Source organism: Canis lupus, chromosome 2 (genome assembly GCF_003254725.2).
Source record: "Canis lupus dingo isolate Sandy chromosome 2, ASM325472v2, whole genome shotgun sequence".
Taxonomy (NCBI): domain Eukaryota; kingdom Metazoa; phylum Chordata; class Mammalia; order Carnivora; family Canidae; genus Canis; species Canis lupus.
The window spans coordinates 83,439,595-83,458,702 of record NC_064244.1 but is presented as its reverse complement, the minus strand read 5'-3'; the positions used below and the strand labels follow the sequence as shown (position 1 = coordinate 83,458,702).

Below are 19,108 nucleotides of genomic sequence, written 5' to 3'. Positions count from 1 at the left end.
TGAAAACCACATGCTTTTTATCACTGTTCCCACCTCTCCCTTTCCATTGGTGAGCCCGGCTGGCTATACCAGACTGCTCTACAGAGACACCAGAGCCTGCAACAAGCAACACAGGGTAGCAGAAAGAAAGCTGGCTTTGAGTCTCAGCGCAGCCACTCTGTGGCCCTAGAAAAGCTGTGTCACAGTTCTGAGACTCTGTATCTGAAAATACCAGCTTTGCCCACATCCCAGGACTGTTGTTAGAATTAATATCTGAATAAGCACGCTGAAAGCCACAAGCCTCCTTAAGAAATTCCTTAAATAGGCAAGAATGAAGCATCGGTATGCAGCAGACACAGGTGCAGTGGACACAAAGGTGACCCACCCTTTATTCTCAGCTGTAACTGTCAGCAGAGACTCTGTCCTTACCTATGGCCAAGATGCCACCTTTCCTTTCATTGGCATCTGAGCTGGAAACCAGTTCAAAAATGTGATGGTTCAGCTGGTCATAGAAGCGAGTAGACTCCTCTTGACTCATCTGCAAAGGAAGATGTACTCAGAACAGCTTCCGAGATGTCCCTGATGCTGGCGGTGGGGGTAGGGAGTGGGGGGGAAGGGTGGCTTCCAAACGGGAGGCCTGAGAGGTGGCCTGCGGATACGGTTCAAACCAAAGAGGCCAAAGCTGCTGCCACTCTTATAGTTGTAAACTGTTGAGCAACTGAACTCGCAGTTCAGTTTACAGAATAAATGCTCATTTGAGCATCTACCCCAGGTAGGCCGCATCCTGAGGTTACAAGGATGAATGAGACACTGTCCTGACATCACGTGGGCTCCCTATCTAGAAAGCCCCAGGCTACCAACTCTTCAAACGCATCCCAACCACTGTTATCAGATGGAAAGAACTGAAGGTCTGGAACACGGTGGCAAAAAGAAAAAAAAAAAAAACGAAAAGCGACAGCTGAACTCTACACTGACTCCTAAAATGCCATCACAACACAGAAAATGCCACAGAGCCGTGTAGCCACTGCAAAGGCACCTGTGCATTTTATGGACAGGAGACACTGGGGGCCTTCGTGTTCCAAACCCTCACTGAGCTGTCCAAAGGAATCTCAACCAGTGCTGGTACATTTAGGCCTAATGCTCCCCAACGAATCCCGGAAGCCCCAACCTCTCGGAGCTCCATGGTGACATAGTGTTGGAGCTCCTTGGCAGCCTTGGCCCTGGTCTCCTCATTCCGGCTCTTCAGGCCGCTGGCGAACTGCTGTAGGACGCTCACGTTACTCGACGTGGTGGTGGCTGCGGTGGCGGCAGCAGGTCCGGTTCCAAGCATCTTGACCTGAGGTTCTTTGGAGAGAAACTTCCTTTAATAGAATATTAACTGGATGACAAACTATCGTGATGAATTTATTTACGGCCGCAGTGCCTCAACACAGGTCTCCACCCTGCCCACGTCTGGGAGGGGATCCCAAAAGGTTGGGAGACCTCACCGAGGAACATACAGAAAGCCTTGATTCAGTCGCCAATGACTGGCATTGAAGACAGGCGGCCGAGCAGACAGGGTCAGGGTCAGGGTCACAGCATGGGCTGTGGAGCCAGACTACCTGGGTTCGGACCTGGTCTGAAACTGTATACTTAGTATGTCCCAGTTTCCTCACCTGCAGGAGGAAGATACTAGCACCTAACTCATAGTGTTGATGTGAGAATTAACTGAGTTAATAAATATTAAAAAGTGCTTAGAACGGGGCCAGGCACACAGTGAGTTCTTAGTAATTGTTAGCTATTTTTATCATTATGACAGCCACATATGGGGCACAGTGCCAGGCACTAGAGATGGGGAATAAAACAAGCCTAATACTGCCCCTTTCCTCAAGGTGTTCAATTTAAAGAGGGACTTTGATTTTTATTCTATGCCAGCACCATGCAGTAAAAATGCAAGCCCTAACTGTAATTTCACATTTCCTGGTAGCCGTAACTAAAATGGTTAAAAAAAAAAAAAAAAAAGAAAAAGAAAACAGGAGATATTAATCATTTTTAAAAAAATCCCATACGTCCAAAATATCGTCTCAACACGTCACGAATGTAAAAAAGTATTGATGGATCTCCCATGCTCTTTTTGTACTAAGTCTCCAAAACGTACTGTGCGCTTCTCCGTTCACGGCAATCTCAGGGTGGACCTGTCACATTCCAAGCGCCCGGGGCCACCTGGGGCCGCTGGTCACTGTACGGGGAGCGCGGTCCTCCGACCTGTGAGGACTCGGAATGTGAGCGGAGACTGCGAGGTTCCTGGGGCCGCTCACTCCTTCAGTCAAGTGCTGTTCCTTCCCTGGGCACGTTCGCACCACGGGCTGGGCCCAGGCTGCTCGGGGAGCAGCGTGGATACGTATTCTGGGGATGCCCGGGATTCCATCACAAAATCAAGTTTTCAAGATCCTTATTTTGGAAAATATCCATGAGATGCGGGGGGGGGGGGGGGGGGAGACACACAAACAAAACGCCACCCCAGGGAATAGTCGGTTTTGTAAAGCTTTTGGATGCTCCAGGGCAGGAACAGGCCTGCAGGGGACCGGCACCCTTCGGGGGAGAGGCGGCCAAGGGTCCCCGCGGGGCGGGGGCGGTTCTCAGGAAGGAGCGACTTCCAGGGTCTGAGGCCCACGGCCCGCGTGCTCCGGACACAGTGCAGGCACCGAGGGGAGGCGAGCCTGGCACCCTCTCGGGCGGGGTCGCGGAGTGACGGCTGCGGCGGTCGGGGGGGAGCGCAGAGGGGCTGACCCCGTGGGACCTCGGCGGACCTGGGCGCAAGGGTGGTGCGGAGGCGGGGCGCGGAGGGTGCGCGGGGTGGTGCGTGGAGGCGGGCACGGAGAGGAGAGCGCGTGGAAGGGGCGTCGAGGGGGCACCGGATGGGGGCGCGGAGGGTGCGCGGAAGGAGCGCCGGGACCGCGCGGAGGGGCGCAGGGTGGTGCGCGGAGCGGGGCGCGGAAGGGGCGCGGAGGGGGTCGGGGAGGGGCCGCGGAGGGCGCGCGGAGGGGGGTGGGGGGCGCGGAGGGGGCGGGGAGGGGGCGCGGCGGGGGCGGGGAGGGCGCGCCGGGAGCGGGGCGCGGCGGGGCCGCGCTGACGCCGCTCCTCCCGGGGACGCCGCGGGGGGCTCGGGTGCGGGCGGGCGGCGGGGGCTCCGGGCGGCGCCTGGGACTCGCGGGGGGCAGGGGCTCCGAGGGCGCCCGGGGCGCGGGGCCGGCACCGAGGGGACCCGCGTCCCACACGCGCGACCTCCCGCCCCCACGGAGCAGGCTGGCGCTCGGCCCGGACAGCCCCGCCCTGGAGGCGCCGTGCCAGGCCCCAGACTCACCGCGCGGCTCCGGCCACGGCCTCGGCTGCCGCCACCAGCGCGGGCACCGCCGCCGCAGGCCCCCGGCCCCACCGCCCGCCTTCCCCGCTGTCCTCTAAGCCGGGCGGGAAGTGGGGCGGGCTCTCGGCCCCGAGGACCAATCGCCAGGCGCAAGGAGGAGACGGACCGGAGCACAGGCCAATAGGAACGAAGGAGCCGTGAGGCCTCAGGACCGGCTTCTCCGGGGGGCGGGGACTGTTCAAACAGACAAACCAGGCGGCCAGTGGCGGGCGACGGGAGCCCCACGTCCATTCGGGGGAGCCAATGGGTCGCGAGCTGATGTCCGCGCACTTCCGGCGCGTCGCGGCTGTGGCTCCCCCCGCAGCGGGGTCGGCGGCGCCTGCGGGCGGTGCGCGGGCTGCGTCGGGGGCTGTGCGTGCGCCCGCCTCAGCCCGAGCGGGAGCGACGCCAAGGTCCTGTGGTCACCGGGGCGCACACCTCGGCAGCCTTCCGCCCGGCGCTCCTTCCGCGCCCCCCGCTTTCCCTGTCGTCACGTGCGATGTGCCCTTCGGAGCGTTTTTAGTTAGAATCTCCCAGTTTTCCAAAAATTCTCGAGCTCGCCAGATCATTCGCGGGAAACCATAACCAAGTTTTTAACCCAACGGCCTACTCCTGAGTCAGTCATTTCCGAAGGGCGTCACGTGACAGCCCCGTCCCAGGGGGCACCGGGCGGGCTCCGTCGGCGGCGAGTTCGAGCCCCGGGCTGGGCGCAGAGCTGACTTAATAAATGAAGTAAAAACGCCCTTTCGAACAATCAGTGGCACAACGGAATTAGACTACCTGTCCATTTTTTTTTTGAATTACGGTTATTACGATAAAAAATTCCTCAATATCTTACAATAGGAGTCTGATTAAAATACGATGCATTCAAATTAAGAAAAACGTGCAGAGCCATTGATAATGGTAACGTGGGTGAATATTTGCTAAGAAGGAAGAGGGTTCAAGATTCCTTTAAAAAATGCAAGTCATCAAAAAAAATAAAAAATAAAAATTGCAAGTTATCTATTGAAGGGATTTAAGTTTCCGTAAATTCTAAACTGCCGAATTAAAGAGGGTTGGCAATGTCCTGTGGCTAACGACATGCTTTGGCAGATTCCTTTTTTTTTTTTTTTTTTTTCCAATTTAATTTATGACTACTGCTTTGGGTTGAGAATCTTTGCATTGCATTGCTTCTTCTCCGAAATAATTGTCCCCCTAAATTTCACATTTCCCACGTGTGCTCAATATCTCTATATGTCACCATTAAACATTCAAAAATGTCTAATCACTGTTCAGATCCCAAAATAAATAAAAAATTGTATTCATCGTGAAAAGTCTCACTCCACCCCTGCCCTTTCTTTTTCTTTTTCTTTTTCTTTTTCTTTTTCTTTTTCTTTTCTTTTTTTTTTTTTTTTTTTTTTTTTTTTGGGCAGATGCTCAACCACTGAGCCATCCAGGTGCCCCACCCCCACTCCTGCCCTTTCACTATTTCCTTGGTTCTTATGTACCCCTAGAGTTTCTTTACGCAAATATAAATGCACATTCTTATTTTCCCCTTTTGTTACTATCTATGCTGCGCACTTTATAACTTTTTAGTAGATCGTGGGGTGCCTCTGGGGCTCAGTTGGTTGAGTCCAACCCTTGATTTCAGCCTGGGTCGTGGTCTCAGGGTCGTGGAATCAAGCCCCTCGTGAGGCTCAGTGCTCAGCTTAGAGTCAGCTTGAACCTCTCCCTCTACTCATCCCCTTGCTCACACACTCTCTCTAAAATGAATAAATAAATAAAATCTTTATTTAAAAAATTTAGTAGATCTTGGAGATCTTTCTTAATATATAGGAAGCTTCCTTGTTCTTTTGTTGTTGTTATAGCTGCGTAGAATTCCGTCACATGGATGTACTGTAATTTATTTTTCCTGTCCTCTGTTGATGGACATTTGTGTTGTTTCCAAATTCTTGCTATTACTAATGACGTGGCAATGAATGCCTCTGTATATATGTAGTTTTTCCCCCCTGGCAGCCATACCAAATAGACACCCAGAAATGGAATTACAGGGTCAAGGTCAACGCATATATGGCTGATGGACAACCTCAAATTGATCTCTATACCAATTTTCGTTTCCACCAGCAATATATGATATTTCAGCCCCCCTCAAGATGTGATAAAGCCCTGGTTTCTAATTTAAAAAGATATATATATTTTTAGCAACAGTAATCAATGCATTTGTAGGTCTCTTTTCAGTTTACAAAGAACTTTCTTATGTTAAATAATATTTATTGAGCACAACAGCATCAGGCATTTTGGTAGACATTATAAAGTAGGGGTTGAGGGCAAATCAGAATCAATCTGAAACTTTTCTCCAACACTTACTAGCTCTATGACCAGGCACTTAATCTCTTGGTACCTATTTTTTTGTTTTAATTATAAAAACGAGGGGAATCCCTGGGTGGCGCAGCGGTTTGGCGCCTGCCTTTGGCCCAGGGCGTGATCCTGGAGACCCGGGATCGAATCCCACATCGGGCTCCCGGTGCATGGAGCCTGCTTCTCCCTCTGCCTGTGTCTCTGCCTCTCTCTCTTTCTCTCTGTGTGACTATCATAAACAAATAAAAATTTAAAAAAATATATATATATAAAAAAAAACCGAAAGGATTATAATGTGCCTACCTCCGTAGGCTGTGTTGTGGGGTTAAATGCTAATACATGGAAAATACCTAAAATATTCTATGACAGAGGTGAGCAGTCAATACATTCTATCACTTATTCCTTAACATTTCTATGAGGTGGGTTGTATTGTTCCCACTTTACACCTGAGTAGACTGACATAGAGTGGGATTGGGTCATAGAATTGCTAAGTGAGGGATCCCTGGGTGGCGCAGCGGTTTGGCACCTGCCTTTGGCCCAGGGCGCGATCCTGGAGACCCGGGATCGAATCCCACGTCGGGCTCCCGGTGCATGGAGCCTGCTTCTCCCTCTGCCTGTGTCTCTGCCTCTCTTTCTCTCTCTGTGACTATCATAAAAAAAAAATTAAAAAAAAAGAATTGCTAAGTGATAAAGCCGGGATTTTGAAATATCTGCTTCTTCCTTTTGTCCAACTTGATAGCATAGGACACTTGGGTTTGGCCAGTTTCACAAGTATGTGCTGGGTGGGAGGGTTGTAAATGCTTAACTGCCGGCTAGCCAATAAGGGAAAGGGGCATGCATGTATGTACGGGGCTGGCTTCACGGCTGTGTGAGGTCATGTTGCTCTGTCTTGAAATTTTTAATGATTTTTGAACAAGGGGCTGCACATTTTTATTTTGCACCGGGCACCAAAATTATGTAGTCTGTCCCATGTACATATATGTGTATATATATAACTTTCACCACATAAAGGATGCATTGCATAAAACTCATAAATGATAATAAATACATAATGCTTTTTTTAAAACAGATTTTATTTATTTATTCATGAGAGACACAAAGAGAGAGGCAGAGACAGGCAGAGGGAGAAGCAGGCTCCATGCCAGGAGCCCGACGTCGGACTCGATCCCAGGATCTGGCGGTCACGCCCTGAGCCAAAGGCAGAGGCTCAACCCCTGAGCTAACCAGGTTCAATGCTTTTTATTGCAAATTCCACATGGCAGATCAATTCTTTTTTTTTTTTTTTTGGCAGATCAATTCTAACGGTGTGCTTTTTTTGGATATTCATGGCCTCTCTGTGGTTGCCACTGACCGATGAGTGCAGTCATGATATGAATGTTGATTGAAATTTTCTTTCATGTTAATGTGAAAGAGGAAAGTGAACTAATGAAGAGATACTTTGAAACTTCACAAGTTTGTCTATGACACGAGGGCTTCTCTGCTGCATTGGATAATGACTTTCCAATACCGGAAGAGTATTTCCTCAAATTTCTGCTGCTATTCACAGCATAACGCTACAGAGTTGACACACTTTTAAGTTTAATCTGCATTATTAACTTCTCTCTGTCACTTCTTAAGTCTGGATGATCAACAAAATAATCATCAAGCATCCTCTGATCTGTGTGGTATAAATACTCCCACTATGGCAGACTTCAAACTACCAACGGATGTCACTGGATGAAAAGCCGGGAAGAGACGAGCATATCATATTTCCACAAAAGAAGATACAACAGACATAAACAATCTGAAGAACGTAAACAGTAAAATGGAGTGAAATAATTAGGAGGTAACGAGGTTTGCTACCTTGGTTTCTAATATAATTCATCTCATTGTAAGTTTGTATAAATTTTTAATAATGGCTGTGCTTAATGACCAGCTCTGAAAATCACTAAACATTTAACACTTGGCTCCCTCCAGCCAGAACAAGCTACAGATACACACCATAAGCTTCCATAAGCTTCCAGAAATCGGGCAATGAAGACACAGAGCTGGCCATATGGTTGCGTGGGGAGGAGGGTGGTTATTTGCACGAGCAAGTGAGTATCCTAGACTACGGGTAAAGATGCAGGCAGGACTGGGTATGGCAAATGGTAATTGCACAATAAAGAGTGGAAACTATTGCTGTGGTGATTATTACTAGATTTTATAATTTCTTGGATATCCTCTCCCATTTCGGAGCTTCATTTCCTATTTAAAACGTGGTAAGTAGGGAATCCCTGGGTGGCTCAGTGGTTTGGCGCCTGCCTTTGGCCCAGGGCACGGTCCTGGGGTCCTGGGATCGAGTCTCACGTTGGGCCCCCTGTGTGGGGCCTGCTTCTCCCTCTGCCTGTGTCTCTGCCTCTCTCTCTCTCTCTATGTCTATTATGAATAAATAAAATAAATTAATGAATTAAAAAGTGGGAGGTAAGGGCGCCTGGGTGGCTCAGCCGTTGAGCGTCTGCCTGTGGCTCAGGGCCTGACCCTGGAGTCCTGGGATCGAGTCCCGCATCGGGCTCCCCGCATGGAGCCTGCTTCTCCCTCTGCCTGTGTCTCTGCCCCTCTCTCTCTGTGTCTCTCATGAATAAATAAATAATCCCTCTCTCTCTTTTTTTTTTTTAAAGTGGGACGTAAATCTACGTTTCTCATCGCCCTCAACGGGCTCCCTGATTTTTGCCCATTTTGTTCCGCGCTGCCTGTGATACAGTAAGTGCTCAATAAATGCTTGCTGAATGATGAGTCCTATTTTGGTGAGTGGAAGCTCTAGGTAAGTCGGGAAGCGACAGGCAACGGGGATCATCCTTGTGTTACTAAGTGAGGCTGTTTCCAGCTGCGGTCGGGGATGCTCGGCGGGAGGAGGGCTGGACGGCTGGGGTCGCCGCTGCCCCGCCCCCAGCCCCGCCCCCAGCCCCGCCCCCAGCGCAGGGCCCCGCCTCCAGGCCCGGGGCCCGCCCTCATCCCCCGCCTCAGGCCAGGGCCCCGCCCCCAGCTCAGGACCCCGCCCCCAGCGCCGGGCCCCGCCCCCAGGCCCGCCTCCAGCAAGGCCCCGCCCCTAGCCAGCCCCAGCGCTGGCCCCGCCCCCAGGCCCGCCCTCATCCCCCGCCTCAGGCCCGGGCCCCGCCCCCAGCTCAGGCCCCGCCCCCAGCGCAGGGCCCCGCCCCCAGGCCCCGCCTTCACCCCCACGCCTCAGGCCCGGGCCCCGCCTTCAGCCCCGCCCCCGCGTCGGGCCCCGCCCCCGCGTCGGGCCCCGCCCCCGCCGCGTCGTCGGCCCCGCTTCCGGGCGGCCTCCGGAGGCGGGCGCGCAAGATGGCGGCGCCGGTGCCCCGGGGCGGGCGGCCGCAGCTCCGCCGTGGGCTCTAGCCCGGGACTCGGGGCCCAGACACGGCCTTCGCCCGGGCGACAGGCGGTGTGGGCGGCGCCGCCGGGCCGCGTGGGCTGCAGGCGCGTTCGCTGCTGCCTCGGGGGCCGCCGCCTCCCCGGCCCTGCCCGGGGCGGACCCGAAGGAAGGTTAGGCCCGCCCCCGCCGCCCCCGCCCCCGCCCCCGCCGCCGCCCCCGCCCCCGCCGCCCCCGGCCCCGGGCTCCGGCTCTGAGCTCCGACTGCGGGCGGGCACGTGGAGCTCCATGGCGGCGTCGCAGGCCGCGGGGGACGTCAACATCCCGGCGGGCGACGCGGGCAGGCCCGGGGACCGCGAGCCGCCGGGGCCCGACTGTCCGGAGGCGGACCGGCCCACGCGCCGCTCCTGGAGGCACAAGTGCGCCTCGTACGTGCTGGCGCTGCGGCCCTGGAGCTTCAGCGCGTCGCTGACCCCCGTGGCCCTGGGCAGCGCCTTGGCCTACCGGGCGCAGGGCGGGCTGGACCCGCGGCTGCTGGCGGGCTGCGCCGTGGCCGTCCTGGCCGTGCACGGCGCCGGCAACCTGGTCAACACCTACTACGACTTCTCCAAGGGCATCGACCACAAGAAGAGCGACGACAGGACGCTGGTGGACCGCATCCTGGAGCCGCAGGACGTGGTGCGGTTCGGCGTCCTGCTCTACACCCTGGGCTGCGTGTGCGCCGCCGGCCTCTACTCCCTGTCGCCCCTGAGGCTGGAGCACTTGGCCCTCATCTACTTCGGAGGCCTGTCGGGCTCCTTCCTCTACACGGGAGGTAAGACCTGGCCCGCTCCCGGCTGCAGGGGCTGGAGACCACGTAGGATCCAGCGGCGCAGAGGAGGCGGCCAGGAGCTGCTGGGCTAGGCCGCCGCGGGCCATCGCCAGGTGTGGGGCACGTGGATGGACAGTATTGTTTGAGAGCAGCAGCCAGCAGAGAAGATGCTGGCTTGCTGTAGGGACGTTCGCTATCCTACACAAGGAAATGCTTCTATCTGCTTCCTTTTCGTTGTTTACATAACACCGCCGTTTCACATCTTCATGCAGTTACATTCAAAGAGCTCAAAGTCCTACGGCTCGTTACGCCCAGCTAGTTCGCTGCCTGACTCCTTGCAGCAGCTCATTAAGGTCGCGGTGGGCAGGTAGCTGGTCACGCGTTACCGAGCACCTGTTGCGAGCCCGGCAGTCACAGATGTTGGGCAGGGGCGCACGTTGTTGTATATGTAGACCTTGGGGACAGATCGTTTGTATGTATAAATCTCGAGGGCAGGTAGATAATAGTAAAGTCATGTTCAGGACGACCCGCCTGCTGGTTTGCTGAGGACTTAGGACTTAGGGCAGTTCCCGGGATGCCGGGACTTCCGGTTTGGAAATCGGGAAAGTTCCTGGTAAGCCCGGAGGATGGGCTGATAGCCCGATTATTGAATATAAAAACACGACCGGCGCTGTAGGGAAGACATAAGGAGAGCGAGGGAGGAGGACACGGGTGTCTGACGTAGTTCCATCAGGGTGGGCCTCCTCCAAAAGGTAATGTGAGCAAAGCCAGAAGGAAGTCAGCCAGGCAGGTACCGCAGAGGAAGGATGTTCCAAGTCTCGGGATGGTCTGGAGGCAGGCGTGTGTCCAGTATGTAAGTGAGGGAGAGAGTAAAAGGAGGTAGAGCGAGGGGAGTGGGTCTGGGGAGGCAGGGAGGTGCAAGGCTGGTGCGGGCCCAAGGTTTTACAGGAATCGGTCTGGCTGCGGTGTTGACAGTGGGCGAGGGTGAGTGGGCCAGGACAGACGCAGGAGACGGGGCTGCCGAGCAGTGGGAACGAGAGGGGTTTGGACCGGGCAGTCGTGGTAGAGAAGGGAGGGGGTGGCCAGATCCTGAACATATCCTGAAGGTAGACTGGTTTGCTGCTGGATGGGGTGCAAGGCAGGAGAGAAACGGGAATTCCACATAACTCAGAGGCTTTGGGCGGAGCACCGCCTGGAAGGACGGAGCGAATGTCCAGTCAGATGGAGGAGTCCAAAGGCAGGGTTTGGGGGAGAAAATGGGGAGACTGACTTTGGACATCTTAATGTGTTAGATCTCTAAGTGGGGATGTCAGGTGGATGCCTGGCTGTAAGCCTCGGAGTTCCCGGGAGAGGCCCGAGCTGGAGCTGCAGATCTCTGGGGGTCTCTGGCATAGTGAGCTTGTGTGACTGGGTGAGATCTCCAGAGGTGGGAGTGGTGATAGGGACACGGGGGGACCAGGACCGAGCCCTGGAGCACCCCGACGATAAGAGGGGGAGAAAAGAAGGAACAGCGAGGAGAAGGTGATGGAGCTACCAGTGTGAACAGCTCAGTAAAGGAACTGGGCAGGGTGCTGTGGGCGACGCGCATGGAGCAGGGCAGAGGGAAGGGGCCTCTCTGTGAAAGTGACTCAGACGTGGAGGGTCAGGAGCCAGCCCCGGGGCAGAACTGGGTCTGATTTGGGTGCCAAGCCCTTCGGGGCTGGAGGAACAGCACGTGCAAATGTCCTGGGGTGGGGAGAGCTTGGCATATTCTAGATCTACAAAGGGCCAGTGTGATCGAGAGGGACAGGGAGATACTGCTGGGGAGGCTGGCCAGGATTGGATGTTCTGGTCTCACGGGGCCTCTGTCTCAGGCTCCAGCCCTTGGCCAGCTTTCCTCTAACTCTGTCCACTCCCTGGGTGGTTTTAGCCGGTCTCACGGCTTCATACGCCAACTGTTAACCTGGTGACTCTCAAGTGTTCAGCTCTGGCCCAGGTCTCGGCACTCAGCTCCAGACTTGTCCAGCTGCTTCCTCAGTGGCTTCTCTGCCAGCCCAGCGTGTCCCAAATGAAGTCCTGGTCTCTCCTAAGAAACCCGCCCTACGCTCGGCGTCCCCCAGCTCGCTCCACGGCAACTTCCCCCTGAAGTCACGGGCATCCTCCCTAACTCCTCCCGTAAGTCCATCAGCAAATCCTGTGGACTCTCCTTCGAGCGTGCACATGGGATCTGCGCGTGTTCCCCCACCGCCCACCCCACCCCCGTGTCCTGGATTGTGGCGGCAGGCTCCCTGTCCCTCTCTGCATCGGCCGGGGCCCGTGCCGGGGCCCGTGCGGCACTTCCAAGGGAGCGGCCGCAGTGTCCTGCTAAGACAAGGCCGCTACCTCAGGAGGTCCCTGCTCAGAGTTCTCCAGTGGCTCCCACCTTGTTCAGAGGAAAGGCCTGAGCGTCACCTGCGCGGCCTGTCCCGTCCCCGCAGCTCTCCCACCTACCCCCTTTCCCCTGCTGCTCTGCTGCGGCCGCACTGCCCTGCTGGCGGTTTCTGGTCCAGGCAGCGCGTGCTGCTGCCTCAGGTCCTTTGTAGGGGCTTTTCCTTGGCTTGGGACACGCGCCTGATTCACTGTCTAACCTCCACCCGTTTGCCCGCATAGCAGCTGTCTAGTGAGGCATTGCTTCCTACCCTACTAAAATGACCAATAAAGGGTTTTTTGCAGCAGCTGGAAATAAAATAAGTGCGCGCACACACACACACACACACACACACACCCCGCCTGTGTTTTCCCCCACAATGTCTTCCCTGTTGTCCTTTCCTGCTTTGTTTTCCCTCACAGCACTTAGCGCTTCTAACACGCGGTCTGAAGTACTGACTTTGTTGTCTTCCCCTTAGACGCTCAGCTCCCCGGGAATAGGACTTTGCTCCCTGTGCTTTGCTGAACCCCTGGTGCCCAGAGCACCGCTGGATGTAGTTAGTACTTAATTCTCATTGAATGAACAAATGGGGAGACACAGAAACGTATATCGAGCAGAGTGACGACAATCTGATTCATGTTTTTGTGTTTTTTTTTAAACATCGACCTTTATTGATAAAACTGTCTTACCGTGAAGCGCACAGATCTTAAGTGTTCCAGTTTGATGAGTCTCGACAGATGCGTACGGTGTGACCTGCGCCCTGCCGCGGTACAGGACGTTTCCGTCACGCTCAGAAGCTTCCTTCCCTCTCAGTTCCCACTCCCTCCGCCCCCCCCCCCCCCCCCCCGGGTCCAGAGGCCACCACTGTTGGGTTTCTCTCACGTCGCTGGTTTTGCCCGGCCTCGAACGTTGTGCGCGTGCAGCTGTTCAGTCTGGACCCTCGTGCCTGCTTGCTTCGCTCAGCACGCTGGGTTTGAGATTTGTGGTGTTGCGATGTGCACCCGTGGTGCCTCTTGCTGAGCGGGGGTCCTTGTGTGGGCGAACCACGATCTGTTTACGCTCCATTCCGTCCAGTGCCATCTGGATCGTGTCCGTGTTTTGGCTGTTAGGCCCGAGCACTCGTGTGGAAGTCTTTCTGTGGCGACTTGTTTTCATTTTTCTGGCGTAGATGCCCCAGAGTAGACTGGCTGGGCCTTCGGTGGATGAACACGTAGCCTCCGGAGGTCTTCTAAAGTGATTGTGCCAGTTTTACGTTCCCGCCGTCCGTGCGTGAGGGTTGCTCCACGTCCTGGCTGATGTTCTGATTTAGGTTCTAAGGGTTTGCTGTGGCTGCTGTGTGAACTCGCCCAGTCTTGCGCTGGGTTGGCTCACTTGGAGTGTTGGGACGGGTGGGAAGGCCTCGTAGGAGAGCGGGCCGCCTTCTGCAGCAGGCGAGCGTGTGAGCCCTGGGCTGCACGCGGGAGGCAGCCTTCTGCCCAGGGCACTACCATGTTCTCATGTCACATGACCTCCAGAAGGCTCCAGACCTCTCGGCCCCTGAGGGGGTGTGTGGCTGGTATCCAAGGAGGGGGTTATCCCTGGAGGCACAGGTTCCTGCTCACCGTTGCTCACGTCGCTCTTTGCCGGGTGTCTAAGGAGACCCAGCCAGTTGGGTGGTCTGGCCAGCGCCCACGGCTGTAGAGCTGTGGTGGGCTCTTCCGAGGCTGCAGAAGACACCTGCGTGGAGAGCTGCGAACGGGAGCGAAAGAAGAGCAGGCGGCTGGTGGAGAGGGCCGCGGGATCCCCGCCGGGACGGCTGGTGGCCTGGCGCTTCCCTGGGGGTGGCTCTCGCTGTGAGGTCCTGCAGGAGCCATCGGCCTGCTGATTTCTAGCGGGCGCCTGTTCTGCTTGAGGACCTCCTCCTGGAGGCCGTGTCCTCACCCAGAACGCCGCGTGGGGGTACTCGGGTACCGGCCGCGGCTGTGACGCTTCCCTGGGGACGCTTGCTCCAAAGAACCCAGGCTGGTCGCTTAGCACCCGAGCACCGACTAGAGGAGGTATCCGCTCGCGCTGCGTGGGGTCATCCTGTGGCACACGAGCGTACCAGGCCACACGCCGTCTGCCTTAACCCGGTGTCGTGTGTCGGTTCTCTTTCAATAGAGGTGGAAGAGAAACAGCGCAGAGCCCCAGCTACCAGTGTGAAGGCGACCTGGAGCTGAATCCCATCTTCGGCTGCCCCGGCTTCGGTCCCCTGCAGACCGTCGTCCCTTCTCACGTTAGGCGGTGGAAGGGCACCTGATGAGCCAGTACTGAGGCCTGGAGCCGGGAGCTTGGTTAGCCCGGGAGGGCCCCGGCCCCCTAGCGGTCTGTGTGGCCCACCCGTCGGACATTTAACCTCGGCCGGACTCCAGGTGCTTGTTACTGTAGCTCTGTGTTGGCTTCAGCCTTTGTGCCACGCACTGGGCAGCCTTTGTGCCACGCACTGGACCCAGGCCCTGCCCTCACACGACTTAAGGGATTTTCCAGAGGTGGAAATCTGGGTGCCCTGGGTGCATAGTTATGCAGGGGGACAGGATGTGGCCCAGGGGTTGAGGGGAGGCTGCCTTGGGGAGTGTCTTTGGTGTCCTGAAGGGTGAGTAGGAGTTAGCCAGGCGGAGGCAGGGTGGGGAGAACCCCACAGGCAGGCCCCGAGAACCAGCAGAAGCATGAGAGGAGGAGAGGGGAGCCCAAGGTGAGGTGGGAGGCGGCAGGGCAGGCCCACAGGTGAGCTGCTGAAAGGTCCGCGGGCTTTCAGGGTTTTCAGGTGCATGTTGGCAGAGGGCTGTCGGATGAGGCTGCCCGCAGAGATTAGGTTGGGGGCCGGTCCTCGGAACAGGTGTCACAATGTCTCCCGCGTTGGGTGACCGTGACTCAGAGCTGGGGACGGACAGTGGTCCTCTGGAGTGGCATCGCTGGAGAGAACTGGGCAGGTTTGAACCAGGTGGTTTGGCCGGGATTTGAAGTGGGTTGGCAGTGCAGGAAGAGGAGTTGGGGGGGACGTCGTCGTGAGTTCAGGGGAGCCAGAGGGGAAGCAGCACTGGAACTTCGTCGTCTTAGCTGTTTTACTCGTCATCGTGGTTGGAAGTTGCTTTATGTGGAGTTTGGGCACCCTGAGATGTCACCGAGATTCCCTGGGGGTTTTCAAAACCAGACCCCCCTGGAGGTTGTGGAAGACGGAGGCAGAAAAGTACGAGACCCGGCGGGGACTCTGTGAGGGATTGACGGACAGAAGCCTGTCCTGCAGGGGGTGGTGGAGGAGAAAGAAGCCAGGGGACGGGATTGTCAGACCTTCTAGATCCTTTGCTGGCTCTCGGGTCAGACCCCGTGTGTAGAGGGAACCCACTGCTCTGTGTTGCAGGACTTTGCTGGGGGGAGCGGGAAGGGACACTGGGGGTGACTCTGAAGCCTAAGTAAGCGGGTGCTGAAGCCCAGAGCTGTGTCCCTGGAGCCAGGGTCGGGTTTGCTCTGGAGGGCACAGAGCTCACGGACTGGCCTGCTCTCCACCCGAGAACTCAGCGCTCCCGGCCAGGGGTAGCCTGCCTCGGGACTGAGGAACGGCCCCTCCGTTTCCAGGCCTTGATCTCACACCAACTCTCTGGCTTTTCTGGCCGTAGGAATTGGATTCAAGTATGTGGCTCTGGGAGACCTCGTCATCCTCATCACGTTTGGCCCGCTGGCTGTGATGTTCGCCTACGCCGTGCAGGTGGGGTCCCTGGCGGTCTTCCCACTGGTCTACGCCATCCCTCTCGCCCTGAGCACCGAGGCCATTCTCCATTCCAACAACACCCGGGACATGGAGTCGGACAGGGAGGCCGGCATCGTCACGCTCGCCATCCTCATCGGCCCCACCCTCTCCTACATGCTCTACAACACGCTGCTCTTCCTGCCATACCTGATCTTCAGCATCCTGGCCACACGCTGCAGCATCAGCCTGGCCCTCCCGCTGCTCACCATTCCCATGGCCTTCTCCCTGGAGAGACAGTTCCGCAGCCAGACTTTCAACAAGCTGCCCCAGAGGACTGCCAAACTGAACCTCCTGCTGGGGCTCTTCTATGTCTTTGGCATCATTCTGGCCCCAGCGGGCAGTCTGCCCAAACTGTAAGGGGACAGGGGACGCCCCCCTGCCCCCTGCTGTCCCCTGGCCTTAGAATGTGTTTCTGGAAGGCAGAGAATCCTGAGGAGGGAGGGTAGGCAGGATTTGGCAGGCAGGGGCCTAAGGGTGGCTTCTAACCTCTTGCCTTTCTTATTATTATATTTCTAAAGATAAGGTTTTGCTTCTGTATCACTCCATTTTATGGTGAATGTTGAAACCACTCTTATCAGAAGTTGAACTGGATGCCTGGCCCTTGTTTTATTTATAATTGCCACTAGGGGGTGTTGTTAGGTCACTTTAAAGTATATTTATTAGAAGGCCCTAAGCCTTGGTGAAGGAGCCTCCAGGTTGGCCCCGCGTGGGAAGGCCCAGTGACTGGGCTCCTGCTGCCCCCCCCCACCGCGGTAGGTGTCCTCCTGGAGGCGTGGTCCTGCAGGATGCGCTGGGATCGGAGCCAGGCCCCAGGGACACGGCGCATCTGTCTCAAACCCTGAGCACTTGGGCCTGAATTATGCTGCTCGAGAGAGAAAGTCCCTCATTAACAGCCTGACGTGGCTCCGGCTTTTTGCCTCGGGTGTGATTCGGACACTGTTGTCCTTCTCTCTCCTTTTGCTTGCTGCCACAGTGGAAGGAAGTGTCAGGTCAACGGCAGCAAGGTCAGCAAGGTCGTCAAGCTGAGGGCTGGGGAGGGAACAGCTGCCCGCCCTGGAGGCAGCTGAGAAAATCACTCTGCTTGTGGACAGAAACTGGTAGGGCTGCTGTTTTTCCCTTTGTAGACTCTACTGGAATGACAGGAAGGGCTCCAGCCCTTTTGGTAACTATTAGGAGCCCTGGAATCCTAGAGCACTGCTGTCCTTGTGGACTGCTCAGCGCCCCTGGGCAGCCTCTTCCCCACCCATCACCTTTCCTCGTGCTCCCGTGGGCCCCCCCATATCTGTCGGGTTCCCATCTGTGCGTCTCCCATCCGTGGAGCCTATTTGGGTAGCGGCTTAGCAGCTGAGTTGGGGACAGTTGTCATCTCCCACAGAACCACAGGACGAGCAGACCAGGGAGGTCCACTCATCCGTGAACGAATAAGCCGATAGACACAGGCCTGACCCCGTTCAGCCAGAGTGACAGGCCCTGCCAGGGAAGGCACCGTGTCTTCCTCTTTGGAGACAGATGCGCAGTATTGACCCTGCTTCTCCCCAGGGCACAAGCTGCCTTGTGCAAAGGTCTTTTGCTCCCAGAATGGGGGAATTCCAACGCTGCTCGTAGCTGCTTTTCACTTCACTGCCTGCAAAGTAGGATTTCTGGGCCAGAGTCGCTCCGTTGTGTTTGGTCCAAGCCTGAAATACGTTGAGACCATCATCATTATCCTTTTCTTTTTTTTTTTTTTTTCATTATCCTTCTCTGTTGTGATTATTGCCTTTCTGATTGGCGTTTCAGGGTCTCGGCCACCGAAAAGACAAGAACTGGTTCTTACCCCTTAAAATCAGGCTAATTATGATTTGGGTCCTGGAGTTAGAATTAGTTTCTCGGAAAAAACACACTTGGAAATTATAAGCGTTCCTCCAAAGATAAAGGTGGTTTGTCTGCAGAGACCCAGAGTCCTCGAGTGGTGGTCAGAGCCCAGTAACAAGGAAGGAAGGACAGCCCTCCTCTCCTGCCATTCCTCCCAGCACCATTTTTCTTATAGTCCAGGCCCGTGGCGTCGTGGTGTTCATAGGGGTCCTGCCTTCAAAGAGGGGCTCTCGTGTCTCCCCTGAGAGCAGGCCATTGTCACACTGGGCTCCGTCCTGCGGCCCTAGGACCAGAGGTCCCTGCATCCCCAGACCAGACCCACCTTTGTGAGCTCTCACGTCGGGAGGTGTCGGCCTCTGCACTGCGTTGTGGTACAGATTTTAATGCATATTTTTATATATAAATGTTTCTAAAAGGCCAAGTTTAGTGCCAGGTTTTATATGCAGGTCACCATACTTTATATGACACCCCCTGATTCAATGAAGTTCTCTTTAGACTTGTTAATAAAAACAATGTTTATCTGTTGTCTTTGTTTTCCTCTTACTTCTTGTCTTATCGTGAACTCGGATCCATAAATCTCCTGGAGACCAGCCCAGGAGCACTGGGGACATAGGGTTGGGGTGGGGTGGGGGTGCGGCCCTTGATCTCCGGTGATGAATCTGGGTAGGGTTTGACCAGATTTGATGAGCCTTTAGGAAAGGCAGGAGGGACTGCTCAGAGCCAGCCAGGCCAGATTAACCTCACTCCCTCTGTCCTGAGCTCCTTTAATTTTTCTTTCTTCTTAATAGGGTCGCCGTGCTGATGGATGGAGGACACATAGTAGAGTATGTTTGGGTTTCGGCTAGGCATCTGACAACATGTCCTGGGAATGGATAGCCGTCCAGCCAGAGGAATTTGCAGGAGACCACACGCTGTGGGAGAGAGCTGGCTGGTCAGGGTGTCGTGCCGACGGGCCAGGAGGCCCACAGTACCCGTGGGAGCCTGCCCTCCGCCCTTCGCTGGCTGGGCCCAATGCCTGTGGTCAACGACTGGAACTAGCCCAAATCACGGGGCTTGTAAACCCTGGAGGAAGAGCTTAATAAATGGCCCCATTAGGATCCTCAGAAATCAAAAGCCTACTTTGATGGGTCAAAGGAGAGATTCAGCATGGGTGCATATAAATATACTTGGGTCCCCAAAGTCAGCCGTATGACATCAGAAGGGGGGAGCCATGGCATGGCAGCAGCAGATGTGGTCGGTATGAATTTTAT

General features: G+C 55.7%; 2 protein-coding genes across 5 annotated transcripts in view; one reads left to right on the top strand and one right to left on the bottom strand.

Moving 5' to 3' along the window:
• MTOR (mechanistic target of rapamycin kinase) overlaps positions 1–3,465 on the bottom strand; it is a 120,087-nt gene extending 116,622 nt beyond the window's left edge. The window contains exons 1-3 of one of the 2 annotated variants that reach the window (XM_025477154.3): positions 3,323–3,465; positions 1,148–1,323; positions 409–517 (exon numbers count right to left, since the gene is read on the bottom strand). In XM_025477154.3, coding sequence (XP_025332939.1) covers positions 409–517; positions 1,148–1,309 — 271 coding nt within the window. In that variant the 5' untranslated portion in view covers positions 1,310–1,323; positions 3,323–3,465. Of the gene's footprint in view, positions 1–408; positions 518–1,147; positions 1,324–2,116; positions 2,320–3,322 lie in introns of those variants that run through there. The other variant, XM_049107286.1, reaches the window with a different exon arrangement.
• A 5,800-nt stretch (positions 3,466–9,265) lies between these two features.
• UBIAD1 (UbiA prenyltransferase domain containing 1) lies at positions 9,266–19,049 on the top strand. 3 transcript variants are annotated; one of them, XR_003147387.3, is made up of 3 exons: positions 9,266–9,861; positions 14,384–14,634; positions 15,877–16,016. XR_003147387.3 is itself a non-coding variant. In XM_025477160.3 (2 exons), the coding sequence occupies exons 1-2, from the start codon at positions 9,336–9,338 to the stop codon at positions 18,658–18,660; spliced, it is 540 nt and encodes a 179-aa protein (XP_025332945.2). In that variant the 5' UTR covers positions 9,267–9,335; the 3' UTR covers positions 18,661–19,049. The 3 variants fall into 3 exon arrangements, 2 of the variants coding, with proteins under 2 accessions (XP_025332945.2, XP_025332944.2); XM_025477160.3 differs by lacking the exons at positions 14,384–14,634; positions 15,877–16,016 and adding an exon at positions 18,647–19,049 and having other exon boundaries at positions 9,267–9,861; XM_025477159.3 differs by lacking the exon at positions 14,384–14,634 and having other exon boundaries at positions 9,288–9,861; positions 15,877–18,383.
• Positions 19,050–19,108: the final 59 nt, after the last annotated feature.

Coding starts and splice junctions, on each gene's coding strand:
- UBIAD1 (XM_025477159.3), top strand. CDS start 9,336: ATGGCGGCGTCGCAGGCCGCGGGGGACGTCAACATCCCGGCGGGCGAC. Junction 9,862..15,876: donor CTCCTTCCTCTACACGGGAG/GTAAGACCTGGC, acceptor TTCTGGCCGTAG/GAATTGGATTCAAGTATGTG.